General features: G+C 46.0%; 1 protein-coding gene across 13 annotated transcripts in view; it reads left to right on the forward strand.

The window, feature by feature from the left end:
* The window catches only part of CADPS (calcium dependent secretion activator), a 216,362-nt gene that overhangs the window by 183,184 nt on the left and 8,090 nt on the right, over nt 1–25,088 (forward strand). For 7 of the 13 annotated variants that reach the window (XM_071550343.1, XM_071550331.1, XM_071550337.1 and 4 more), the window contains 5 exons: nt 553–567; nt 1,888–1,962; nt 3,037–3,120; nt 8,122–8,154; nt 11,198–11,305. In XM_071550343.1, the coding sequence (XP_071406444.1) occupies nt 553–567; nt 1,888–1,962; nt 3,037–3,120; nt 8,122–8,154; nt 11,198–11,305 (315 nt within the window). The remainder of the gene's footprint in view (nt 1–552; nt 568–1,887; nt 1,963–3,036; nt 3,121–8,121; nt 8,155–11,197; nt 11,306–25,088) is intronic. The other 6 variants (XM_071550332.1, XM_071550338.1, XM_071550339.1 and 3 more) reach the window with 1 other exon arrangement.

The following is a 25,088-nucleotide window of genomic DNA, read 5'->3' on the forward strand; positions in this document are numbered from 1 at the left end:
CCTGCTTGTTTGTGTATGTTTTCCCCCTACATGGGCCCAGCAGATCGCAGCCTGTGGCGTGGTGGTGCCAGCTTGTCCTCCTGCCCAGGCGAGGCTCTGAGTGGCCCCAGCCAGGCCTTGGACTGGGACGTGCTATGCCATGTGGCCCTGCCCTGCCCACCCTGCCCCTGCCGCAGGGACCCCCCAGCACAGTCATCTCGGTGAGGGGGGTATAGCTGCCCCGATGCTGAACCTGCCTGTCGACAGCCGGGTCCCTTCCTCTTGGGAGCAAAATAAAACTGTAAGGGAGTGCCAGCAGTTAGCTACAATCTGGTCCCTTCCCACTGTTTTATTGCCTGCAAATCCTACAGGTAGCGATCTCTGGTATTTCAGCGAAAGGAGGTTTTGATCACATTTCATTTTCCATTGCTTATTGTTTCTGTGCATGATGCTGCTGTTCTCATACGTCTCTTTTTTTAAAAGATTTTGGTTTATTTATTGTTTATCTTCATATGTTCTTTTTCCTGTCTTTTGCACTTTCCTCTTTATTTCTGTCCCCAATCATCTGAAAAGTTTGCAAAAGAGTGGGTAAGTGTGTCCTACTTTTATTTTCTTTTTCCCCGAATTCCTGTATTAATGTTACTGCCATAGGAAAAAATCTCCAAACTGCAGAGCAGTTCAGAGAGTACCCATGAGATACTGAGACCAGCAGCTAGCATTTGTAAAGCCCTCGCAGTCTTCCTTCCCAAAGTCTGATTAGTATTTAAAGCAGATTTGTCTCTTTCAATGTGATTTGATGTTAACATTTTAAAACAATATTAATGCCAAGTGGTAATGAATATAGTGACTAGCACCAGTGCTTGAAATGTTTGACTGAAAAATCAAATGTTTTGTGTTGGAAAGCAGTCATAATCAGTATTTTCTCAGTCCATTGAAAATAAGAATATACTGTATGTTTTCACTAATTAAATCTTGTATTGGAAACAGGTCTTTTCTAAATTAGTAGAAGACTGTATTTTAGTACCTATTCTAGCCATATTGCAGCTGATTGCATCAGAGCTCCCAAGCTAAGCAAGGTTTGGCATGTGCAGAAATTGGGTTGAAGACTCAGAAGCGCTGATGCTGCAGGCACAGGCATTGGTCAGCCGGTGCTGAGCTACTGCCACGGGATCTGCCAGCGCCCGGGGCTCGGGGGTGCACTGCCTGCTGGCTTTTGCATGGGACAGAAAGGCTCATCATGGTTTGTGGGGTGGCTTTTAACTCTATCTTAGGGTCACTGAGCAAAGTGTTTAAGCAAGTGCTTCATTTGAGCCATGTGCCTGCTGAACCCAGTGTAGCACAGGTTCAGCTGCTTTGCTGCAGCAGGTGGGGAGGGTGCAACACCATTCCTGGTGGTTGAGGCCACTGCAAGCTCCCCTGGAGCAGCATGTCCTCCCCTCTCCCTGCTGAGGGCTGGGTGGTTTGTGGTGCCCTGGGGACGGGCTGCCCATTTCCCTCCAGCAGCAGGTATATCTCATTGTCCAGTGCGATCCAATGTGCCAGATGGACAGGATGATGCCCACAGAAGTGGAGAAAAGGGACTTCAGGATCTCCAGGAGCACCGGGTACTGGCACTCACAGGGATGGCAGAGCCTCCCCTCTGGCATCCACTTGTGGCTGCCGGAGCTGTGGGTGCACCGAAGAGGGCAGGGTTTTGCCCATGCTTCACAAACTGATGTAGGATTCTTCTACAAGTGTCAGTAATCACTGGTCACTGCAGTGGGGCCCAGGGTAATGAGTTGCATAATTCTTTGATTTAATACTGCAGTAGTATTGTGGCTTACCAAGGGAAGAGGCTGACAAGTGTAGAGCTGTTGGCTGTGATCAGTGCTAATATTTTCCTCCCCCTCTCCTTTTATTTTTCTTTAGCACCAGTACCATTCAAAAATAGATGAACTAATTGAGGAAACCGTCAAAGAAATGATAACACTCCTAGTGGCAAAGGTAACCTTCGGCTCCAGGTGAAGTGATTCACTGTTAACATTGCATTTTTAATATGTGCGTTTTCCATTAAAATGTGACACATTAAGATGTTGAATTGGCTTCTTGTTTCTCACAGGCAAGATCATACATCTCCCAGTCCTTTCATGGTGACTCTTTGATGATTGGGAACTGCATGAGATGTAATGCGCTGCTAGCAGGATTGCCATACTGGGCCAGAAGTGGTTTTAAGGAATGGGTGTTATGTTAATGGGGCAGCACCCCATGGTCAGCATCACCCCACAGCACTGGGGGTAGCTGCAGTCAGGGGCTGGCACTGCTAAATGCTGCTGCAGAGCTGTTGGGGTGGCACACAGAGGTGGCCACCACTCCTACGCATGAGGTTATGCGGACAAAATAGCTCATCTTGTGCAAAATCACCATATGCTCTCCTAAGAAATTAATTTAGAGGTGACAGTAGTGGGAAATACAATCCAAAATGTCAGGTTTAATTGTTTGGAAATTGTTTTTCATCAGAGTCAGCTCCTCTAGCTCAGCTGCCAGCATTCCCCTTGGGTGGTTGTGTAGGTCTGATGTACTGTGCTAACACTGAAGAGGAATTGGTGCATAGGGAGAAAGATGGTGGGGTGTGTTTTCCTCTAGTTTCAAACTTTCTGAGAACAAGTCATCCCTATTATACAGTGGAGACCTTTAAACATAATCCACCAACATATGCCAGTTTGATTCTTCTGCAAGAATACCCAGCGAGCTGCGTGTTTGACACTGCATACTGGGAGCAAGAACCACCGCCTTCCCCACCCAGACAGGCTCTGCTGGCTTCCCCCACACTACACTCACCTCCTGTCCCCAGCATCACCCAGGGCACCAAGGAGTGATTCCCCCCCCACAAAAAGGTGCATCACCAGCACCCAAAAGGCAGCACTCCTTTCTCCCCACTCCCCAGCCTGCTGTGCTCAGGGACAGGTGGTCAGTTCCACTGTCAGTGCTGGGAGCTCCACTGGCTTCTTTGAAGCTGATGCTGATTATAACACCTGTATTCGATTATTAAAAATAATTACAGTATTTTTGTCTTTGTAGTTTGTCACCATTTTGGAAGGAGTCTTGGCCAAACTGTCTAGATACGATGAAGGAACTTTGTTTTCTTCTTTCCTGTCATTTACTGTAAGTACAGACTGTAGTTTCCTTTTTTTTTTTGAGTTGTAATCTGCTCTCGCAGGACTAAATCAGCTACATAGTAATTCTGCCATTCTGTGATGTTTGATCACTGTAACACTCACATTAATAGACAAACAACCTGTATGCAGATATACGGTATATAAACACCCAAGATGCAGAGTAAAGCCATCTCCAGACATCATTCAGCTTGTGGAGTTTATTATGTAGAAGATACATATGAATATGAAAAACATCATTGCACTGTACATGCAATTTTCCTAATTAAAGCATTTCTTCATTGCCACTTTGCATGAAAAGTGTGTTTCTCTCAGTCATAACAGTGACCATCTTAAGTAGTAAAAGCAAAATAAGGGAGATTTAGGGAGTGCTTTTGTGTTCCTAAAAGAGAACAAGGTAGGAGAAATGTCGTGCGGTCATGCAGGACAAGGTGCTTCTAATTACCTATTTCATTTTTCCCCAACATTGCAGAACCAATCCACAGGTCACCACATATTTCCTAGCAAGGTACAGGGCCAGACCAGTATCTGTGCAAAACTAGCCTGAGTATCCAGCAAGGGTTTAACAGTCTGAGCTGTATTCCAGAAAAAAGTTGTGACAACTTCTTAGGACAGACACATGGCAGCTGATTTCCACAGGTCTTATAAAAATGCATGCCAGAAAGTTTACGAGAGTGTCTCTGTGCAGGCATGGCTTCACTTCTCTGGGGTCACAGACAGCTGTGCACCCAAACGCCTGTGTTGTTGGAAAGTTGTGTTCACATTTCTCCCCCTGGACCTGCTGCCTGCACGTGCAGCCTCTTCTGCACTCACTTGTTCACAGAGACTGGGCAGGAGGCAGAGGGAACTGCTCTACTAACTGGGAAGGCTTTCCAAAATCTTATTTTGGAGTTGTCTTAGTTACTTGTAATTGTTGTTTGCTACTCTTGACCCCTCTTGCTGAGTTTGAGGCAGTTTGTAGGATCTGTTTGGAAATGGGAATAGATGTAGGAAGAACTATCAGCAGAGGCAAGAAACTCTGCTCATGGACAGCTGTGTGCATGCAATCTGGCAGCTTATCTGAAGCATCCTGGGGCTCAAACTAAGTATTCTGCCCCTTCAGGTGTGCTGGAGGCACTTTGTTCTTCCAAGAAGGGAGGAAGGGAGAGTATCCCATTCACTGCCCCACAGTACAGCTCTTTTCCCAGATAACCCCCACGTGGTTACAGTCCGAAGGCTGTGCATGTTTCTGCTTCAGCAGATACAGGGGATGGCTTGGGGTAGATACCTGGATACCTTCCCTTAATTCCAGTGCTGTGGAGGGTTAGGAATTGCTCATGTGCCAGCAGCAGAGGATGTGGAGGCGGCAGCTTTCCAGGCATCGGAAGTACCAGCATCAGCCTGCATAGACAGTGTAATGTGCAGCCCTTCCTTCTCCGTGAATCCAAGCTGTTCCTTGGTTGATGCTGCGTTGCTCCCACCACATCCTACTGTTTACACTGCTGAGTGCTGCTCCCTTCAATTGCTGAGCAAACCCTCCAACTGCACCTGGGCTCTGGGCACCTGTCAGAAGCCAGCACATTGGAGCATGGGGTTAAAGCATCCTCTCTGCTGCTCCTCGGACACTTACTGACATTAAACTGCCCCAGCAGCAGCAAAACAGTCTGTCCCACTCCAGTTGCCCCACAGCCTTTCAGTGTGGTCCTAAAACCTTGATTTCCTCCATTTCCAGCCACAAAGGGATGTGTATCCAAATAGTTGCTGTGCATGGTGTGTGCATGTCTCCAGGGAATTGCTGAGCCCTCGCCCACAGCCAGGAGGCTGGGCACACTGCGGAGGAGCAGGATTGCTCCTTCCTGGGAAAGGGCCGTCTCTCACTTTGGCCTGAGTGTGTGCTGGGAGCCACTGGGAGAGGAGGCTGAGGAATAGCCCTGACCCCTTTGGCACTGGGCTTAGCAAGTCTCCTCTCCCTGCAGTAGTAATGTGACTTGCTGTGTTTAGTCTTTGCAATGATAAATACAGAATCTCTCTCTTGTTACAGCATGCTTGCACCACCTCCCACGTTTTCCCTGTCTGAACAAATACAACAGTGTGATGGTCCAAGCCGCTGAGCTCCAGAAAGCATTAGTTTCCCACCCCCTTCCACCGACTTCTTTCATCGCATGTTTTCCAGGCACTCTGCAAGTGACATGTACTCGGGGGTCTTGTGACAGACAGTTTTATCACCTAGTAGGATATCCTCATTTCCAATTCTTGCCTCGAAATTCAAGATAAAATTAATGCATCTGTTGTCCTAATAAATTCTCACTAGCCACTTCTCCTTGCAGAGCACTTTGAGAGGAAAACACCCTTCTAAATTTGGCCAGACTTTTTTTTTTTTTCTGTTTGTTGCTACATTTAAGTGCATTTGGCGGCAGCAGCCCAGGCCCTGGCTGGGCATCTGCATGTGCAGATCCACTGTGTCACAGCAATGCCAGCTGCTGAAATTCCCTGTAATCTGGATGGCCTCTGTAGGGAGAGCATTACACCTGGAGTAATTAAAACCAAAGATTCCATATTACCAAAGGGAAACAGAAGTAAAAGCTCTTATTTTTGTTCTGCGCAAAATTTGTATGGTAAACTGAGACGTTTCATGGCAAAGTCACATACTTTGTGAAAAACAGCACCCTAGCAAAAATCACACAACATCCGGCAGTTTGGAAATTTCACTAAATGTAGCCAAATCTGAGTTTAAAGAAAAACAAGTAATTATTCTGATTAAAGGGGAGTGGGCAGGAGAAGCAGCTCAGTTATTTTGTGGGTGGAGGGAGGAGATCGCAGGAAGCTGAGTTATTCTTGTCGCCTCTTGGCTTTCAAGATAGTTTAAAGCAGTGGCGCTAAGCTGGACCCAAAAGTACTAAATCCACACTCAGACGGCAGTTCTGGCGCTGCTTCACTTTGTGCCCTGTGTGATATTTGAAGGTACAGGTAGATGGCACAGTGCAGCCCTGAGCGTGGACCCTGGCTTGAGTTCTGTGAGCTGTCAAGCCACATCATTTTCTGAGCTTTCCTTCTGGTTGTTTGGCTTTGCTGCTTGGAAAAACTGCTGGTTCAGTGCTTGCATGGGCAGCCCTGCCTGTGGCTGCCCCACGCCAGCATAGTGTGCCATGACTGCCTGCTCCACTGGAGATGCAGCTGTTGGATGGGCTCCAGCTGCCTTCACGTGTGGAGGCTGCAGCTCCTCTGCTTCCACAGGAGCAAGGGATAGTGCTTTGCTACCTCCCAGGAAAGTTATGAGGCTAAGTGCAGTGAAAGGCTGAGGTGTCCAGAGAGCTGGCTAGAAACAGGAATACCTGGAGATAAGACAAGTCTTCACAGGGAGTGAGGGTTTGTGCTGATTTTGTTACCTCCTTCATAAACTCTGTGCTGGGACATTCCCCATTCCCCTCCAACAGCAGACTCTGGGTCGCACCGCAGCAGCAGGCGCTCGGTGCCCTCCTCCTGCCCTTCCCTCTGTTCTTGCCCCCCGGCTCGGCAGTCCGGGTGCTGCCAGTGCTTGCAGCGTTCACCTCGGCAATTACCACCAGTCTGGTCTTTTGTATCGCCTCATTGTGCTTAATTATGCACCCCCCACACACACCATATGAGTGCTTCCACCCACTCTCACATTCTGTCTCACACATACATTCATTCTCTCATTCGGGACACATAATTTATTCATCCCAAGATGCAACTGTGTGCGTGTTATATTTAGGCTGTTTTAATGGTAGCTTTAGAAATATTTAAAAGCAGGTGAGCTTTTACACCCAAACAAAGATGGCCGGCAACGCTTACCCTAATTAAAAGCAGAAGTGTTGTGGAAAATCTCAGCCATATTCTTTCAAGACATGGTGCCTTATGCTACAGTGGGAAAAAGGTCTCTGTGGCCAGCTGGGCACTGCTCAGTTGGAAGAGTTGGCCCTGACGTCAGGGGCCACCCTGCCTCCCGTGCCAGGCAATGTGCACCCTGCTGCATGGCAAACCACAGACAAAGTAAATCTGGGGTCTTGCAGTTCCCACCAGATTGTGAGGACACCACAGAGTGCAGTGTCCACCTCTGATACCCCCCTCAAATAGCATCTTTTAAAAAGGGGAAAATCATAGGAAAACGATGTTGTTTTTCAGAGTCTGGGAAGCAGAAAAGCTTTGGGGCATGTCTGTGTGGCGTGGCATGAGCACACTGCTCCATCATGGTCTGTGAGCTCCTGCCAGCATGGGGACCAGCAAAAAGGGAAAAAATAATCATTTTTTGTTTGAATTGATGTGAGAGAGGAACTGCAAAACCTCTCAGAACACTCTCAGCCTAACAGAGCATCACAGAATGGTTTGGGTTGGAAGGAACCTTAAAGATCATCTAGCTCCAACGCTCCCGTTGTAGTCAGGGACACCTTCCACTAGACCAGGTTACTCCAAGCCCCACCCAACCTGGCTTTGATAATGTACCAGGCTTCAGCCTGCACAACTTGGGGAGGCACATAATGGGCAGGATAAAGGGAAGGGGGAAAAATTAGGGCCCTTCAGATGTATTCTTGTGTCTGCCTTGGTGGAGGTCCCAGCCAGCCTCACCATACCAGGGGAGTTCCCACAGTCCCTGCCGTACAGCTCCTGTCAGGAGAGATGTGCACTGCCTTGGGAGACATGTGGCATCAGGTGGAGAAAGGCCTCCAAAGAAAATAATGATGCCTACTTATGAACCCCATCTTCCCCCGCTCAGTGAAGTAGAAGAGGGAGAAGCACAACTCCCACACTATCATCTGTTGCTATTAGAGTTTTAGCAGCAGTAAAGTTACCTCTCTCTAAAAAAAACCCAAAAACAACAACAAAACTACCGCCCTTTTAGACAGGAAAGTTAGTTTGATGACTCTTTTCAACCTACTCAATATTATGTTATCCCAGGTCTTGGCTGGAGAAGGTCTTGGAGGTGTTTAAAGAATAAAACAAAAAACCTGAAAAGGTACTAATGGTGTAAACTCTCTTCTTGTTCCTTTTACAGGTGAAGGCTGCTTCCAAATACGTGGACGTACCCGTAAGCACAATTTAAACAACTTCTGTCGTAGTAATTTCCATCGTGCTTTGGTTTATGGCATGTGTAACAATGCATGCATTAACAGCCAAGAATGAGCCATGGGTCTTCACATTTCTAACATTTGAACTGGAAATAATATCTCCATGATGTTAATAATGAGCAGTTACCCTCTTGTGGAGACCTATGAGAGTGTTTAGTCAATAATTTGCAGATGGTGTCAGAAAGGTACCATATTTATGCAATTGGCTTGAATCACATTTTTTAAAAAAAATGGGAGCAGTGCATTCTGTTAATTCTTCATTTGGACTTGTACAAATACAGTATAATTTCCAAACACAAAGGTCCAGACATGTTAGAACTGAGCCAACGCACATCTAACACATTAGCTAATCTATTTTATTTTTGTTCTTCTAATTGTTGGTTTATTTTACTCTTTTAGAAAATGACTTTTTTATTACTTTGGGGAGATGGTGATAAGCTAGCAACATGTGTTTGGGAAATTGTTAATGAAAAAAAATTTTTCCATTTTTCTGTAATTGGTATAGGAAAGCTGTACATGGTCTCCTCTAATTAGACCTTGATTCATAAGGAAAAGAGCCCTTAACATTCTTAGACATAGCACTTAACTTGCCAGAAATTTACATTTAAATTGAGTTGAAGTGTTAAGTATGAATATTGGCTGGAATAAGGGGTTACTGTAACATTTACAGGCAGAAAGATCTTGAGCAATGCAAATTAAAAAAGAGTAGATTTTAATACACTACACCACTTCCTGCATCCAGTTAGAGTGGGCAGTGGAAATCTAGAATAACTCAATTGAGTCTGATGACCTGTATGTATAATATATGTATATTTAATGTGGATGCACTGCTCTGCATTCTCTCATATGACAACGTGATAAATTTATCAGACATTCTGGACCACATCATCTGTATTTGTGTTTCCATCCCTTTAGTCCAAAATACATCTTGCCTATAAAATTACCATATCTTGAGCCCAGGATGGAAAAGACAAACTTAAACAGTAAGAGGTGTTGCTTGGTTTAAAATACCCCAAATGCAGAGATTGGCATCGTGTTGTCTTGGACTGATAGAAACAAGATATTGAGAGCACTGGGAAGGAAAACTCAGAATTTATTTCTTCCCCTAAAAAATGTGGAGATCCTTCTGTCAAAATTCCTAGTTGTTTGAGTGCATCTTAAATATTTAGTCATCACAAATTTGAGCACAGGACTGTAAGTAACTTCTAGGGTGAAGCATGATCTTCTCTGAGGCATCCATGTTCCTGGAAAGTAAAACATCTCCAGGGAAATGGTCTCAGTGAAACACTATGTAACCCTTTCAAGCTTTTCCAAAAGCATTGTACCTGGGACACCCTTGGGTGATCTGCAGTGGGAGGAGTGGAGCTCCATCCTTGGAGCCAGAGAGATGCCCCAGTTCTTTTTGTAAAACAGAGCAGAAATCATTTTATCTGGGTTATATTTTGATTGTTTCCCCACCTCCCCTTGGAAACAAATCCATGTTACAGTGGCTTCCTTGAGACTTCCTTGACAGTCTGAACAGTTTTAATGAAGTCAACCACTAGCCCTGCACAGCTCCAAGACCTGTGTGGAGGCCACCCCATGGTCCACCAGGCCCTGCCTTTCCAGGGGAACGAGAAAGAAAAACCTGTTTGACTCAAGGACAGAGAGAAAATTCTTGTACCAAATGGAAAACCATTACTTAAATCTAATTCCACAAATGTTGTTGCAATTGTCTGGATAGAAACCAATCCATCTAATGCCCTCTTGCAATGGGCACAATCAACAGACTGAAAATTGCTTGAAAGTGTAACACTTGACTACTGCCACATTTGTGTTGTCCTCATTGTTTTTCAAATTAATACCTTGTCATTGTTGCAGTAGGTGTTAAGAAATGTCGCTGCCTTCCCAAGGGCCAAGCACTGGCCCTTTGCTTGATAATTGTTTGCTTTGTATTAAAACGCTCCCTTCCTACTGCTTTCCAAACTGTCCTCATTTTCACCCTGGAAATTACACAGATGTGTTAACTAACTTCAATTTACAGTGGCTGACAATTGTATCTTGCAGAGAAATGATACTTTGTGATCTGAGGTAAATCACAGTAATGGAAACTAATGACACTAGTTATTAACAAACTTACAATATGCCATGGAAATTTAAGATTTTGTGGCAGCTCTTGTAATGACTTGTGTTACCGTATTTTAATGGGTTTCCTTTGAGGTAAGTTTCAGTCCAATGTATCAAGCAATATGTACTCAGACAGGATTTTTTTTTAAGTATTTTCACATCCACCTGCTTCAGTTCCCATTTTCTTTAAAGCAATGCTCTTATATCCAAAACTCTGTGCTCTTGTAGGTTACTCTTTAAAATCAGTCAAATTCTGCAGAGAGCTCTAGAGATGTGCCAGCACAATGTCCTGCACTTTAGAAGCAGCTTAAACATTCATGTAGACATGCATTCCCTGACTTACCATTTACCCAATTTATTCTTAAAAGCAGCACTAAATTTGAGCTGTAGTCAGGTTCTAAACACCAAAAGAAAGGTGATTTTGGAACACCTCCTGCAATGGCAGCTGCTTGCTGCACACATCCTCACACCACAGAAGAAGCAGCAAGACCCTAGTCCTGGCTGTTAAGAAGCCAGAGAACTTTTGTAGAGAAGATGACCCAAGAAAACAACTCCTCAGCCTATCTTAGGTTCACTCAGTAGGTCAACAGCACCAAAAGTAGCCAGAAAATTCCTCGTGTCAGTACGTTGAGGAAGAGTTTTGTTCCTCTGACCAGCTTTGCTCTAGACAAGAGAAGAGAAAGAGTAACTGTCTGCATGCTCTTGTGCTGCACATGGAATTTTGCTGGGCACAGGGCACAGAGCAGCAGGACTCAGTGCCCATCAGGTAAGGAAAGGGCAAACTGCAGGAGGACAGCAGGAGATGGAAGAGAAGGAAAAGCAGCGATGAGCCTACACAGAGGAGCTGCCCCCTGTGTCACTATTCATGTTGTTCTCTCTCTTCTCTTCTCCATGCAGAAGCCAGGAATGGATGTTGCTGATGCCTATGTGACATTTGTCCGCCACTCTCAGGATGTCCTGCGTGATAAGGTCAATGAGGAGATGTATATAGAAAGGTTATTTGATGTAAGTAAATGCCTTCTCCTCCTTGGACACCAAGCAGGAGAGACCCAAAATGTGACAAAATAAGACAGGAGGATAAGTCACATTTTGAGAAAATTTACTGGTCATAGCTTTAAAAAATAAATAAATCTTTCCTTTCTTTCTGACTAAGGCTCGTATCTGCTCTCTGCCTGCTTTAAATCTCTAGTCTACTGTGTCTTAGTCTGTCTGTGTCTGGATTTTAAGGGAGAAGCGTCTTCTAAGAGAGCTCTTTACTATGTCTAAGCTTGTGGAAAATCTCTCTGAGCAGAACATCTCAGTCATTGTTCTCACTGTTAAAATTTGAGCCACTTTTTTGGCAGAAGCATTTGCTAAGGGCCATCTCCTCTGCACATTTTGCATTGTTTCATTGACAAGCACTCCAAATCTGACAGCAAATTAAGCATACTAAATTTTAATTTTAAAAGCTAATCTAAACAGAGCTGATTAGGAATGGACTTTGGTATTTCAGGAGGACCATGTTGTGTCTGACACCAAAGGTAAATTTGAGACATGGTCTCGTTAATGAAGATGGTGTGGTAGGAAGTGACCCAGATGATCACAGCTAATTTCCTGTTGAACAAGATAAATTCATTGGACCGTGAGAGAACAGTGACCTGTGATGCCCATTTGTTTTGGGTTTGGATGCATGTAAACAGTATCTCTGTTTCTGTTGCTCTTGTTGCATTTATAGCCTTTCTGTCCTTGAAGGTTTTCTGTTGACAGCCAGCCTGTAGCATTAGTGTCTCAGTCTCTCCAGGGTATTTGTCCGTATCTCAGTTTCTGTTTGAAGCAGCCTCTGTCCTTGCTGTCCGTCCTTCCATCTCTCAGCAGTGCCATTTCTCAGTCTCCCAGCTCTGGAACTCTAACAACCTTCCTCTCTTTCTTTACTCGCTCTTTTGCTTCCTCAGTGTGCAGAGAAAGCTGCTTTTTTCCAGCCAACCTCCTCCTTCACTCAGTGCCTCTCTTTCTGCACATTACCTGTCCCTTAGAAACCTCTTCCTCCTTTACAATTCCCACTCTTTCTTTCCCCATAAATTACTGGATTAAAATGGAACTTATCTCTCATGTCAAATGTTTTATCACATTATATCAAGTGGCATGAATTAGAGTCAAATAATCTTACTGTGTACATCTACTAGCATGACCCATATCCACTGAGAATGCCTCATTCATGCACGGAGCACAGCAGTGCCTTCTCCGGGCACTGCGCGTGCTTGCTCCGGGGAGAGTTTGCAGCGCAAGCACCAGACGCAAATCACCCATCAAGCAGGCATGGGGAGAAAAAACAAAACATAAAACAAAAGACTGTCGCTTCCATCTGCAGCGGGCCTGCGAGTGCATTGCTCGTTTGTGTTGAAATTTATTCCATGAGCAGCTAAATTTCCAGAGCTCATCTGGACTGTTCTTTTCAATGCCCACACTGCCTTTTCCCTCATCCTTTCCCTATGATTCACAGTTGGTGTGTTTGTACCCTTTGGGCCATTACTTCCAATTTTCAAAAGGCTGTAATTAGCACAAATATTGATTTCAGTTTGATCCACTCGTACTTGGTTTTATCAAGCTGTATTTTAAACAAATTAACAGTTGTCATGAAAAAAAAAAGAAAAAAGAGCAGCTATCTTGGTGGAAAGCAAAAAGTGCAAAACCTTTCTTTCCCTCCCTGCTCTCCTCAAGTCTCCCTGGTCCATGTGGAATTAAATAATCAAGGGTAGGGTTTTCACATTGCTCTGCTATGTTTTGACCCACACTGGCTGCGGGTGGGAATTGCAGCATGTGGGAGCTGTTCCCATTTCTGTTCCCATTCATGTTCCCATTCCTGTTCCCATCCCTGCTCCCCACGCCAGTGGGGTGATGTTGGGACCCAATGCCATTGGCATGTTCGCATGTGTCTCGCGTACGTGTGTGCCCGCGAGTGGGACGAGCTTCACAAGGAGGGAGTGGGATCCGCCAAGCCCCGGTCACCCAAAAATTGGAATTATGTTTTGAGTGGCTGTGTATCGCCTTTGGCAGGTTGCATCTGAAGGAGCCAGCTGCACCTGTGGTCAGCTCCCATCATGGCTGAGGTGCTCCTGCTGGGTCAGTGGAAGCAGGTTTATGAGAACATGGGGGTCACCATGACCCAGACTCCTTTTAAATTGGTGCTGTTTGGGTACAGACAGGAGCAAATGCTTAGCTCTATTGTCCTGAGCTCAGACAGAGCTCAGACACAGCCCTGCAGCCCTTTGCCCCTCTCACCTAACCCAGCAAAGCAGCACAGCCATGGGGTCTTTAAGCTCCTTTGGTCATATTTTCCAAGGACATTTTAGGTACTAAGAATCTTTTTAATAAGAAAGAGGAAAGGAATAATCAAAAATGGTATTTATGGTGCTGAGTTAGATTTGGACCTGATTTTGTTCCCTCTTCCCCCACTGTGGCAGGGGAGCAATCCTCTTAGCTGCAGAGTTTCTCCAGGCATTGAGATTATTAACACTTTCGAGGCCAGCTCCTCCACTGGCTTTAGTGTAGCAGTGCTGGCTTACCCTGGTCAAAGCTCAGTCCAGTTTAAGGGTTTGTGTGACAATAGGTGCAGCAGTGGCAGTAAGCAACTGAAACCTGCTTGCAGGCAGGTCCTCTGTGCCCAGCGGGGTCACATGGAGGCAGTCATGAGATATGGTTACATCCCCTTTCTGCACAGTCATGAGCAGTGCAGGAGCAGAGGTGCACAGGGTAAGGTTGTCTATTGCACATTCTGTGGGGATATTCCTAATGCCCACACTTCTCTGAAATCATGCTCTGTGTTTCCATTTCTTTCCCCTTCCTTCCAGGATCAGAGGCTGCAGAGCAAGTTATCTCCCACAAAAGCTGGGTTAATATTTCCTTTTTTGGCATTTACTATGATTTCTTAGCTCAGAAACCGTCTCTCTTCCCCTGCTCCACCTGCCCTTCTCACACCTGCAGAAAAGGGTTCTGCTCTTTGGGAAATACTTGTTCATGAAAGATTATTGTCATATTTCTGTGTGGTCTGTGAGTTAATCCTCTTAATTCTGCAAATTAGTCAGGGTGCATTTTCCCCTCCTCCAAAATAGAGTCATCTTAATTTTAAAAATCTGTATTCCTGGGATCATTGAATGAACAGATTGATCGTGGAGTTCTGCTGGTAATCAAAACCTAACTAGCTTTTTGGCAGTGCTGTTTACTGCAGAGTAACATGACTTATTTACTTGGCCTGGCTCACTAATTTGATAACATTTAAAGCTAAAACACTGTAATAACACCCATTGGTAGAGAGCAACGGTAACAGAATAGTTTCAGAATAGCATCGTAGCATCCTCTCCCTGTGTTCCTATGCTTCAGGATTTAAACCCTGTGGTACTCTGAACACAATGCAGAAGGATCACAAACTCCGTGTAGTGCCTGATAGAAAGTAAAATTTTAACACTTTTTCCCCAGAAAGGGGGCAGAGTCGATGTGCAGATTAGGACTGTTTATAGGAACAATGAGGCAGAAGCAGGAGGGTGTATCTTAAACATGGGAAAATATCTTCAGAGTGATCTTGAGTCTTCAGGCCAATCCTGCAAAACTCAGGTCCCTTTTGGTTCAGGCCACTCAGAATTTCATAGGATCAGAGTTAATACATCTGTAATTTTGTCTGAAGGCAGTGGGAGTTTTCCTTGTAAGGGTTGTGCCCTTTGGTGGAAGTTATTTATAGATGAGTATGTGGGTATATCTTTACACGTACCCTTAGATCCTCACAGTATAGCTTTCGACCCATCAGAACATATGTGATCCAGAAAGTCTGTGATTGACTAGTAGATTATGTGAATGCCAGCCTTTCTTCCTCATAAATAGGTAAACACTAATGTAAAACATAGGGAGACTATTTCCTCCCCAGCCACAGTGAGTAGCACGTACAGAAAAGGCTACTGAATGCCGAGTGAGCTCCCCAAGATCCTGCAAATTCCAGCATCCTGATGCAGTCCTTAAATAGTGCAGATGGCATTTTTGTCTCTGATGATTAATTCAATATCTTACTGAAAAAAAAACAAAAACATGCTTTTGATATGAGAGATCAAAACACCAAGAGAAGCTCCTAAGATTGTGAGGACCTAAAAAAAAATTAATTTATTTTTTTCCTCCTTGTACTTCTTGAAGACACCAGCCTGAGTAGAAGATAAGGATTAAAACAGATGTGCTTAGTGCTAGTTCATCTGCTTAAATCTAGCAGTCTCTGAGATCAGTGATTAAAAAGCCATCTCTAACTTTGATGAAATCCACTGCAATGGTAATTCTGTGTCTCTGATCGCTGTCTTATGGGCCTCATGTCTGCCTAAACCGGACATAGAAAACATTTCACTGGAGATGATACATGGATTATATGGGTCAATTATACACTTAATCTGCCTTCTGGGGATTAAGTGTGCATAGATTGACCCTGAGTATTTGGCTTGTCCTTGGCAGTTATCAGATCAGGAAGGTTGCCTTTACCAAAAAGTCTGGTAAGAACTTAATCACGCAGTGATACAGCCCACCGAGGTGGCAGCAGTCACCGTGCTTTTTGCAGAAGGCAGTTTTACCACTTCACTGTCACTGTGAGTGTTCAGCTCCCTCGGTCTGTGTCATAGCCGGGATACCAGACGGAGTATCTTCTCCTGAAATGAGAAGCAAGCTTGTTCTTATCTGCAAGACGGAGACGGCTTTTAGTCTTGCTGCCAGGGTAGGATCAGCAAGGTCCAGCAGGCATAGCAGGGAGGACAGGAGGGACACCAGGGTTTGCTCTGCCCTGTGCTGTCCTTGGTGCAGAGGAGCAGTCACTCCAGGTCCACTTCCACCAGCAAAGGAGAATCCACTGCTCATCAGTTAGAGAAACCAGCATCTCCTTCCTACCTCCTTTGGGGAGGTGTAAGCCCCTGGCTGAGACTACAGCAAGAAGTCCTGTCCATCAGGGTCAGCTCAGTTGGGTTTTAAGGAAGCCCCAGTGATACTGCAAGGTTGATGTTGCATCTAGTGGATTTTGATGGATTTCCTTCCCTCAGCAGGAGTGCTGGGCCTGAGGATATGGTGCAGGTCTGCCCTCATATTTTCAAAGCTCTTGTTGGTAACTGATTTCTGAATATCAGAGATAATGAGTAATAATACTGTGTCAGTCTCAGACTTCAGCAAAATCGTTATATAAATTTCCAGGATCCTGAGTGAGTACTTGTCGCTGGTTTACTGCAGGATCCACCAGCAGCTCAACTGTCTTATTTCAGTACCTACAGATTTAGAGCCTGATAGCACACCTGAGTATATTGAAGCAATACAAAACACAGCTAGATCACTTAACTCAGCAAGTCCTCTGCAGACACTGAAGCATTAGCTTATTCTTAAAGCTTTTGCCCTCAGCAGGGTTACCCACTTGAATTTTGGCAGCTCCTTCAAGGCGTGCTTGCAGGATCATGGCATTTCTTGCTAGAGCATAAGCCTTGCGTGGCACAATTAAATGCCAAAGAGAGCCCTTCTCACCCTCCCTTCTCCTCTTCGAACTCAAAAGCCTGGTCGTGAGTCAGTGGAGCTACTCACTGTGAGTTGGAATTACTCACAGGAGGACGGGTTACAGGATCAGGGGAAGAACGGATATCAGGCTGCGCGCTGGGCTCCCATCTCGTATCTGCCTGTAGCCGCACTCACCGCTTTCTCTTAGACAGACAACAACCTGTTTCCCTCCTACGCAGCAAGACTGCTCATTAGGGCACTAACTCTCTCCCACTCCCATCCTGATATGGCCTCCACGGAGCTATTTCTTCTGCGTTGTTTTTTGCTTCTTTTTTTTCCCTCTCTCCCCTTCCCGAGTTGTGAAATGAAGACAATTAGGCAGATTGATCTCGAGGAAGTGCAGCTTGCTTTTCCCTCCCTGTGCATCTTAGGAGAAGCTGGAGCCACGCAGCCTTCACTGCCCTTGGCTGGCTCAACAGGGCTCAGACCTGGATCTGGAGTTGATTCCACCGCAGGGACCTTTGCTAGGAAACAAAATAAAATTGTGATGGCAATTATCAGTATATCTTATAGGGGACAAATTCTCTTTGTTCTGAGGGGGCATAGAGTGCACTGCCCTTCTGCAGCCTCTGTTTCTCCCTATGCGCCCTCTTGGAGCCACACAGGAGCAGGGAGAGGACACTGCTCCTCATTACAGTCCCATCCATGAACTTTACACGGCCACAAGCATGCACTGGCATGTGGCCTCCTGCCCCTCAGCTTTGCCTCAGCAAGGCTTCTTTCCTGAAGTGCTCATTTAAGTAGGCTTCATTTAATTTATTTTAGGGAGAGTCTTAATAAAATAAGTCCTAGATCTGTCACTGGATTTTACATGCTTGTAAGGGGGTTTTTTTCCCCTCCTAAATGTCTTTATCAGAACAGCTTTTCATGTTCCAGTAGACATTTGGTTGAAGACAGTTAATTTGATTTCTTTTCCAGAGGAGATTTTCCATTAATCATTCTAAGAAGGCAGACTGATTGCTCTGTTACGTTAAGGTCAGCATAGGCTCGCTAACATCATCCGCACAGTGCTTTTGAGCGTCAGAGATTTGTGTTTTGGGGCCAGCCCTGAGTGAAAGATCATTTATTTCCTGGTAGACATGAGTAGCCAAGAAGGTTTTGGAGAAGAGGAAGCATGACATCCTCCATCCAGAGAGAGCCTTTTTCTGAGCGGCCTCTCTGCTCCCTGACCAGGAGGTCTCTGCAGATTTTTAACTGTGTATGAGTTACACGGTGCCCTCTGAGTTGGAGCTGCCTCTCCACTTCCTTTATGAAGACGTAGCTAGTTGGAGCTCCAGCCCTGTGGGTCACCAGGGAGGAGAGCCTGGAGGTGCTGGTGTTCGCTGTGACCCCCAACCCAGCGGGTCCCAGCTGCGTCTAGGGATGTGTGGAGCGTGGGAAGGGGCGGGCTGGCGGGATGCGCGCAGGTGTGCGGGGCTGACCCTCATCCCGCGGGGCCGAGCCCCCGCCGGCGGCGGCTTTGCTCCCTCCCTCCCTCCGGGCTGTGCAAAGGGTCTTTGCCCAGAGAAACTCACGGTGCGCACAGGGGTGAGCCAACAGTCCCTTAGCGGACAATGACGAATTGTCTGATTTCCAGCAGCGCCTTCAATCCCTCTTTTCCTTTTCTCCCCCTGCAACCCAGCCCCACACAATTGCTGCCGCTGCCCGCGCCAGCCAGCGGTGCGTGCCAGATTAGCCGTCCCAGGTCACTTCGTTCTCTTGATCTGCAGCTCTTTCCTTTCCCAGCACTCCCTTAAACCTCGCCCTGGATGTATGATATCAGCATTCAAAAATGCTTCGCGGGACTCGCGCTGCATCCGGTGTGTAACCCCAGGAATGATACCAGGGGACCTGCTCCCTCCTGCACTCAGGACTGAGATATCCAGACAGCCTCTATGTACTTTTTTTTTTTTTGCAATTTGCAAGCTGTTAAAGAGGCATCTAAAGTTTATCAAGTCCCACTTCATGACAGCTTCCAGTTCAAGCTGATAACAAGTGTAATGAAACTATTCTATAGCATGCATTGCTATATTGCATTTTATTGAGCAATTCTGCAGCCAGTTTTACTCGTACTAACAGGGCCCTGGAACAGGGACAGAAAAATAGCAGCACGTTGTGTGGATATTGTATTTTACTAGGCTGCTTTATATAGAAACTCAGATTTTAACATGTCAACTTCATTTCTTTTTTGAAAAATGGAAATAAGCAAAGAATATTTTATAGGTTAAAAAAAGTATTTGAGAACAAGCATCCATACAGAAGTGGTTTTGTGTGTATGTGCCTTTAGAGGGTTTTGTGCAGAAGCTCTTTCATTTAGGAAAAGCTAGGTCTGCAAAATCCTGCAAAGTAGCAGGGGTTTGGGGCTTAATTTGGCAGTTCCCAGTAAGTGCTGTGCACTTTGCTGAGCTGTATCTGCAGTGAAGGAGAGAGGGCCCAGCCCCCATAGCCCACCTGAGGTGTACCCAGGCCCCTGCTAAGGACTCAGTCCTCTTTGTGCAGGGACACAGGATGCTCCATGCCAGCACAGCATGGAAAGGCAGTGTCTTCCAGCTCAGGGGTGCACATAGCCAGGACAGGCTTTCCCTGTTACCTGAAAGGCAGCATTTTCTGGAGATGTGTAACTCAGTGTGTAAGCAGGGTAGGGGCTGCCTAGTCTCCGAGGGGAAAGGAGACACCCACTGACCACTCAGCCTGCAAACCCAGCAGGTTTAAGTGTGAGGTGTCCCTGGGTTGAGGACATTGCAGATGAGAGAGAAGTTAGAGGTGCTGCCAGGACAGCTGGCAGTGGCCTTCCTTCCCAGATCACTGTGAGCACTGGGTCCTGCATCCCGCCTGCACCCTGCCATGGCTCAACAGCTGTTTGCACATGGGTCTCCCTTGCAGTTTTCTCTGCCTGCTGCCCTCATCCAGCCCTGACCAGTGCACAGCTCAGGGAGGGTCTGTCCTCCTCAGAGTGAGTGTAGCATCAGGTGGCTGGTTTGGATTTGGAGATGGTCTGTGCATGGGCTGACACTGGTGTTTGCTCACAGCAAACCCCCAGCAGACTGAGACCAGGGCATAAACCCACTGTAGGAGGGGGGACCCATCACTGCAGTAACTGTTTCCATGAGATCCTCCACAGGGAATAAGGCTCAAGGAGTCATTGGCACATCCACCACATTACCTCTGCTGGGGATATGTGTGGCTCTTGGCTAGACTGAGACTTTGGTATCTGGCTGTCAGAGCAGACTACCCTGATGTACAGCTCAGGAACATCTGAGTAAGTACAAAATATATTTGCAGCATCAGAGTTGTTCCTCCCCGAGTGTAGGAGCAGTACCATTGCAGGTCCTTTTCTGGTGGTGTCCCTGCCATGCCTTTGCTGGTGTGATGGGAACACATGGATCACTCGCAAAGCTACTGAGGGTTGGTGTAAACAAACCTACACCCACCACAGCAGGTGGAGTTGCAGCTGCACAGAACACGTGTAGGTGTTACGGGTTTGTGCAGCACTGAGAGCAGGGGGTGCTAGGGATGAGCTTACTGGCCATGTGTGTTTGCTGGGGATCTTGGCCCCACTGACACAAAAGATGTGAATCCTCCTTGTCCTCTCTGAAAAGGAAGAAAATTATTTTGGTTTAAGAGCAGAGAGTGATCTGCAGCAAGAAGCATGCGGGATGGGCTGGGTCCCTTTGGAGGGCAGGGAATTTGTGTGATCTCACCAGCACACAAAGAATGTACCCACCAGGAGCCCCGTGCCTCCCTCCCATTAACACCTGTGGCACCGACCTGCCCAGCCCCTCTGGGTCCAGCTTCCAGCCAATTAAGGGTGGCACAGCAGCCTGAGCACACCCTGGTGCCAAGATCCCCAAACAGTGGGTGATCTCAGGTGCCATATGTACTGCAAAAAGCGTGCGGCACTTCCACACGCCGAGGTCTGCACTGCTGCCTTCCTTCTGAATGCTCTTCCCTGTTGGAAGGCAGAGCTCTTACACTATTCAAAGTTGTTTTGGGGTTTATTTTTGGGAAGGGGGGGAAATAATGTAATTCAGTGATGCCATTTGCATGCTAGACAGGTGTTGAGTTGCTCTGGCTATCAGCTTAACCCCAATAGGCAACATTGGGACTGTGACTTTATTAAATAATAGTACAAATTATTTTAATATCAAAACTCTGTAACCTCCTTGTATAGCTACATTGTCAACAATAATAAAATTTCATAGTTAAGGAATATAAAATAGAGTAAAAGGCATCCAGAAATCACAGTTCTGGGGTGGATGTGTAAGAACACACTGTGTGTACTTGCAGTGATAGCATTATAGTGGTAAAAAAAAATCCCAGATAAAAAAACCTGCTGACATTTACTTCAGTAATAGCTCAGTGCTATTGTGACCTGGGAGACTCCAGACAGTCAAGAGGCTTTGACAGAATAAAATCATAAATTTTATTTAAAAAAAAGACCCCAAGTTTTCAGGGGATTTTTCTCAAATTGCTAGCACTTGGCCAGATCTCTCGAATTTAATGTGGAGTTTTGTAGAGAGGTTTAATTCAGAAGATGAAGTCATGTTGGCTGCTGTGAGGGCTGTTCACCCAGAGCCCCCATGAGCACAGCCCACGGAGGGCTCGGTCATATGGGCGAGGTGCAGGCACAGAGTCCACAGTTTGGCAGAGGGTTCACGAATCTCAAACACTGCAGGTTTGTGCACTCTGTTCCTGAACACACCAACCCGAAGACCCTGCAGAGAAGTAAAATTAGTACTCTGCAATCTGTTAGCAAAACTTAGATTTATTTTCTGAAAGATACTTTCCAAAGGGTGTGAATCTGGGGGGAGAATTACCTTTCTAATAGCAAAAGAAGGGCTGCCTGAAGCCCTCCTGGTGCTCTGCCGCTGTGCGCTCTGTAGAGCTGCACTGACAGACCTACTTTTGATGTTGGCTTTTGCATACCTAACTTAAAGAATTATGTGCAGTAGAAAAGCTGCCTAATGACCGGACAGCGTTATTATCTGGCGTGTGGCAGCGTAGCAGGACGATAACTATTTATTTACTCTTTGTGGATAATGTTCTGTTATTTTCTGGTCTTTGGTAATAGCAAGAGATCATCTGATATATACAATATTGCTGTGTATCCAATTGTTTGTGAACATCTGAAGTTTTGAAACATGGTTGTGAGAGAGGAATATAAGCTTAAGCTTGAAAGGCTAAAAAGCAGAAAGCCCCACACGTAAATGCTATTATGCACTTAATGAGGCAGGGTTTAAAAAAAAATCAGCCACACAAGTTGGTTTTATCAAAGAAAATGTATAAATAACAACCAGTGATTCAAAGTGCCTCACAAAGGGAAAGCAGGGACGGGAAGCTAGCACTTCACTTGTGGCATTCAGATAATAGTATTTACTACACTAATCTTTTGGGCTTAGCAATTGACAATCAATATATTATTATCAACAAGCGTTAACGCAAACAAAAAGCTTTATTTCTTTTTTAACCGTGTTTCCCTAAGTCTCTTAAATTTAATTAAAACTGGACAGCTCTCCTTCTAGTACAAATTAGAGTTAAAATCATATTAAATATTTGTTCTATGGGGAAACAAAAGTGTCAGCTTGTGCTACCAGGTTTGGCTGCTTCTTTTTTCCTCCTTTTTTTTTTTTACACACAGAGGGGGAAAAAAAAATACCAGCTACTCGAAGTTAAAATAAAGTCTCTCTCCCTCCCTCCCTGTCTCCCAAGACTACTGTCTATAACATGTTGTTCCTTATAGAAAGTGGGATATGGTGGCATTTGCTTGATTAACTTGCTCGACAAAAGTGACAGCTGCTGTGGGTGCATGTAGCTAAGCTGCACAGCGCAGTTCCGCCTTTGTACATCTGTCAGCAAAAAAGGAGGAATAAAGAGTGAAAAGAGACAAATTGGTCCCAAAAGGCAATCCATTCAACTCAGGAGGTTTGCTCTATTCAAGCACTCGCTGGGAATCTCAAGTGCTAGGTAGCTTATTCAATTTCATTCATTCTTTAGAATGAGCCCACAAGTGTTTAATTTCTTATTCTGCTGAATAAAAGGGGGAGCTTTTTTTTTATTGGAAGCATTAATTGTAAGACTAGCTGATCAATGCCTGCGATATTAACTCAATGCTTATTTTATGATTAGCTCTGTACTCCAAGAGCCTCAGCCACTAAACTTCATTTCTGTAACATGGGCAATATTGCACCGATTTCTCTGCTGCTGGAAAACCCAGGCACTGACAGTGATGCCGTACCAAGTCCCCTGAGCCTTGGCCCCTGCCTGGCTTGGGGGAATGGTCCAAATCCTTGGCAGGTGTAAATCGAAAGAGTTGCTGGGTCATTATCGATGCCACCCGTGGCTGCGGCCAGGCCACAACCGAGCCAGATGCTCTTTGCCTGGGGGCTCAGCCCTGAGCCCACTGCAGGTTTGGCCCTCTGTGCTGAAGAAGGTTTTGTAGCTCCAAATGCTGAGCTGCCTTTGGGTGGCTCTTTGGTCCCTGGCAAAGGGCAGGGGAAGGGGAGCTCTGGGGAATAATATCCAGTTCAGAGCATGGATTTTGTTGAGTAGTGGAAAGAAAAGCTGATGAATGTGTGGGATGTGGTTTGCTGCATGGGTAGTTGCCTGCCTGCCATCAAGAAAACTTATGCTTTCATGGGAGAGATGTGCCTCTTCCTTCATCACGTGGCAGAAGGTCCATCCCTGTATCCTCATCAACACTGGGGACCAGAATGACGTGTCTGCCTGAGGGCCAGTGGCTCTTCACCTGCCTCAGCTCTGCCACATCCTCCTCCAGGGTCACCACCGTGTACCTTAAAACATCAAGCTTTTCAGACGCACTTGTGTCACCAAGGCCCTGTCCCTGCTCTTCCCCTACTCTCCTGGCTCTGGGTCAGGCTGGGAAACAGCACATCTTTTGTAGCAAGACAAAGCCCAGGTTTCCAGAACAGCCTGAGAAACAGCTGGGACTCAACTCTGGCAGCTGGCAAAGACTTCACTAGTACTGTCTGGGAGCAGGGCAAGAGGCATGTTCATCCCACCACTGCTCATCCACATCCACCATCCTGTTGGAACTGGCCTTTGTAGGAGGCTCTCAGACTGGGATCATGTATGCTGCCATGTACATTCAGGCTTGCTGGGAACATCTCTTTATTTTTGGTAGACAAGAATAGGAACTGCATTGATACTCTATGCTTCATATTTGCCATCTTTACTGTTTTTGGAACTGCAATGACTGCCTGGGATCAACAGCAAAAGAAACATTGAGGGAAGGGGAAGAGGAACACTTTGGTGGCCACAGAAGACTGAAGGGTCAAGAGCAATCCTTCCATGACTGCCATTGAGCAGCCCGGGCTTCAGGCTGCAGCCAGTTCTGGTCCACAAAGCTGGATGTACTCCAGAAGCAAAGGCAATAGCACAGTGCCTTGGCCAGACAAAACTGCACTCAGAGCTCCTGCTCCCCTTCTCCAAGCAAGTCTTCCCACACTGCTGGCACCTGTGTGCATAGGGCTGGTTCTGGACAGCACATCCCTGTGCTGCTGTGGCTCCATCCCCACCTTCCCTATGGAGATGACACCTGCCAGGGGGAGATGGCCAAAGACCCAATTTGACAGCACCAAAGACCGGATTTGATTTCAGAGCTGCCCAGGACGGGGATGGGCGTGGCTCTGTCAGCTGTCACCTACTGTCAGGAGCTGTAAGTCAGCACAGCCCCACTGTGCATTCCACCAGCTGGGCTTCTGTCCCATTGGATGGGGACACAAATGCCAGAAACAAAGTTGGTAATTCTTTAATTTTTTTTTTTAATCTGACTGACAAGTCTGAGAGAAATCTGTTATCTGAGAGCAGGTTCAGTTTTCTGCTGGGAAATAAGACTGACATTCTGCCCATTCCTCTCTCCCTTCCCACCTCTGTGGTCCCCTCACTCTATGCTGGCTGACTCAGGGATGCTGCAGAGACAACCGCCCAGCATCGTCCCTCATCTTTGAAACACCTTGAATTCAAGGGTTCATTTCAAGGCTGCCTTTCAGCATTTCAAAACAAGCCCATGTCCCGGACAAAGAGGGAGCCAGCCAGTGTTTGGAGCCTCCTTGTGCAGTGTGTGTCACAGTTTTAAATAGATTTGCCCTGCTTGGATTGGTTCTGGTTGGAAAGCGAGTACTGAAATGAGAGGTCATAGGGGAGAGTTACTATGGTAATTGAGTAGTATCACCAGTAGTTTTGCTCTTATGAGCATTAAAGCACATAATAATAGACAAACAACAGTGGTTAAAGCAAGCAGGTAGGATTACTATGT

The sequence above is a fragment of the Pithys albifrons genome, chromosome 3 (genome assembly GCF_047495875.1).
Source record: "Pithys albifrons albifrons isolate INPA30051 chromosome 3, PitAlb_v1, whole genome shotgun sequence".
NCBI lineage: Eukaryota > Metazoa > Chordata > Aves > Passeriformes > Thamnophilidae > Pithys > Pithys albifrons.